Below are 2,407 nucleotides of genomic sequence, written 5' to 3'. Positions count from 1 at the left end.
GCGTATTTCTAGAGGATCTGAATAAGTGCTTCCTCATTTTCTTTGCTCAGCGAGGCAGAGATTATGACTGGTAGAGTGTCGTTACCTCTTAAGTAAACGTATTTGAGGTGCACTAGTAGCGCCTTCAACTCCAACACAGGTGGTTCTTCCAAGGATGGCTTAGTTCATTGTGTTAATCATTCAGATAACTTTATCGATTCAAAATCTTGGTCAGATTGTATTGTGGCACAACTCTCCTCTAGCATTGCGCCAACCTCAAAGTTTTCTTCTTCCGTTGCTTCCTGTAACTTGTGCCATTGTTCTTCCCGTAGTTCTCCAAGATACTAGCAGTTTTCCATATCATTTAGGTATTTCAACGTATTGAGAACGTTAAACTTCACATGCTGATTGTCGACCCTTATAGTGAGCTCTCCTTTTTGTACGTCGATCAGCGTGCGCCCCGTTACAAGAAACGGGCAACCCAATATGATCGGCACCTCAGTGTCAGCTTCGTAGTCTAGTATAATGAAGTCAACTGGAAAGATGAATTTCTCCACTTGCACAAGCACATCCTCTATCTTGCCCTCTGGATGCGTTATTGACCTATCAGCCAACTGCAACGTGACTGTGGTAGGCCTTGCGTTGCCAATGTTTAACTTCTTGAAGATTGATAAGGGCATCGGGTTGATACTTGCCCCTAAGTCACAGAGCGCATTTTCGACTTCTTTCCCCCCGATTGAGCATGGCAATGTGAAGCTCCCCAAATCTTTCATTTTCTTGGGGATATTGTTCTGGAAGAGTGCACTACACTCGTATGTTAGTGCAACGGTTTCATTTTCCCCGATCTTTCTCTTATTGGCGAATATATCTTTGAGGAATTTCACATAGCTGGGCATTTGTTCCAACGATTCTACTAGGGGAATGTTGATATGTAGCTGTCGTAGAACATCCAGAAACCTCTTGAATTGCTTACTATCGTCTTTCTTTTTCAACCTAGATGGGAATGTTGGAGGATCCCGCCGTACTTCTTGATCAATTGACTGTTCTTTGAGGTCCCTCACTTCCTGTGTTCTTGGGGCTGGAGTTTGCGATGAATTTGGTTCTGGGTTCAGTGAAGATTCATTCTGCATAGTGGTAGTTGCTTCCAAACTGGTGGTTCTGATGTTCGTAATCGAGTGGTCATTGTTGGTGATTGTTTCTTCTGATCGTCCTACTGATTCTAGTACTATTGACATGAGAACCGCCTTTCTACCGCTTCTCAATGTCACCGCTCGACATTGTTCTTTCCCACTAGATCTGGGCACTTCTGTGCTACTGGGTAGTGTACCAGGTGTTCTGTTTTTAAGTTTGGTCGCAAGCTGCCCGACCTACACTTCCAAATTCCTGATGGAAGATGCTTGCGATTGCATGATTGCATCGTTCTTTTCTATGTATTATTTGAGCAGTGCTTTCAAGGACGATGAATTGGATGAGGTGTTAGATGAAGAGGGTTGGTTGTGCGGTTTCCTATTCTGATAATTACTCTGGCCTTGACCATAGTGGTGAAAACCTGGAGGATTTCCTCTATTCCTGGAATGATTGGTCTGCATATTTCTCTGGCCTCCCTGGTCGTTGTTCCCTCCCCAACTGAAGTTGGGATGATTCCTCCAACCTGGGTTATATGTGTTGCTAAAGGGGTTGTTATGGATAGAATATACTGATTGTTAGTTTGACAGGCAGACTTCCATTGAATGACCCTCTCCGCATTGTATACAACTTACTGTTGCCACTTGCGTCAGCGCATTGGCTTGCGCTGCACTCTAAGAGAGAGTTCCTTGATTTATAGCCATGGTTTGGAGAATTGAGGCATCTCGGGGCCAGCGTGGTCATTGTATCCACTGGTACAATGGCGCTATCTATTTTCCTTCGTTCTGTGCCTCTCCCTCCATATCCGTCATCAACCCAGTCATCTGTATTTCACGAGATGTGATCTAGGATGACTTTTGCTTCAGTATACGTTCTATCCATAAACCTTCCTACCGCGGAGGCGTCTGCAACTGCTTGCATTACTCTGTTCAGGCCATTGTAAAAAGTTTCCATGAAGACACAATCAGGAATCCTAATATGCGGACAGTTCTTCACCAATCGTCGAAAGCGCGCCCATGCAGTGCTCAGAGTTTCATTTTCTGTTTGGTCAAAATTTAACACTTCCCGCCGTCTTCTTGCATTGACGGCGGGAGGGAAGAACTTCTTCATGAACCTTTCAACCAACTGATCCCAAGAATTTATCTCATTTGGCTCCAACGAATGAGCCCACCTCTTTGCTTCCTCTCTAAGTGTGTACGGAAAAAGATAGAGTTTGATGCCTTCGGGAGTCACGTCAATAATGGAGAATGTATTGCACATCTCGACAAAACTGGTTAGATGTGCATGCGGGTCCTCTCCTTGC

The 2,407-nt window shown here is 44.5% G+C and overlaps 1 protein-coding gene across 1 annotated transcript; it reads right to left on the bottom strand.

The window, feature by feature from the left end:
• Window positions 1-323: 323 nt before the first annotated feature.
• On the bottom strand, window positions 324-1,109 carry LOC120067659 (uncharacterized). The gene has a single exon (XM_039019198.2). It carries the CDS (start codon window positions 1,107-1,109, stop codon window positions 324-326), a length of 786 nt encoding a protein of 261 aa, XP_038875126.2.
• Between the last annotated feature and the right edge of the window lie 1,298 nt (window positions 1,110-2,407).

The sequence above is a fragment of the Benincasa hispida genome, chromosome 12 (assembly GCF_027475165.1).
Source record: "Benincasa hispida cultivar pf3 chromosome 12, pf3_genome.v1.1, whole genome shotgun sequence".
NCBI classification, from domain to species: domain Eukaryota; kingdom Viridiplantae; phylum Streptophyta; class Magnoliopsida; order Cucurbitales; family Cucurbitaceae; genus Benincasa; species Benincasa hispida.
The sequence above is the reverse complement of the archived record's forward strand: the minus strand, read 5'-3'. Positions and strand labels throughout refer to the sequence as shown.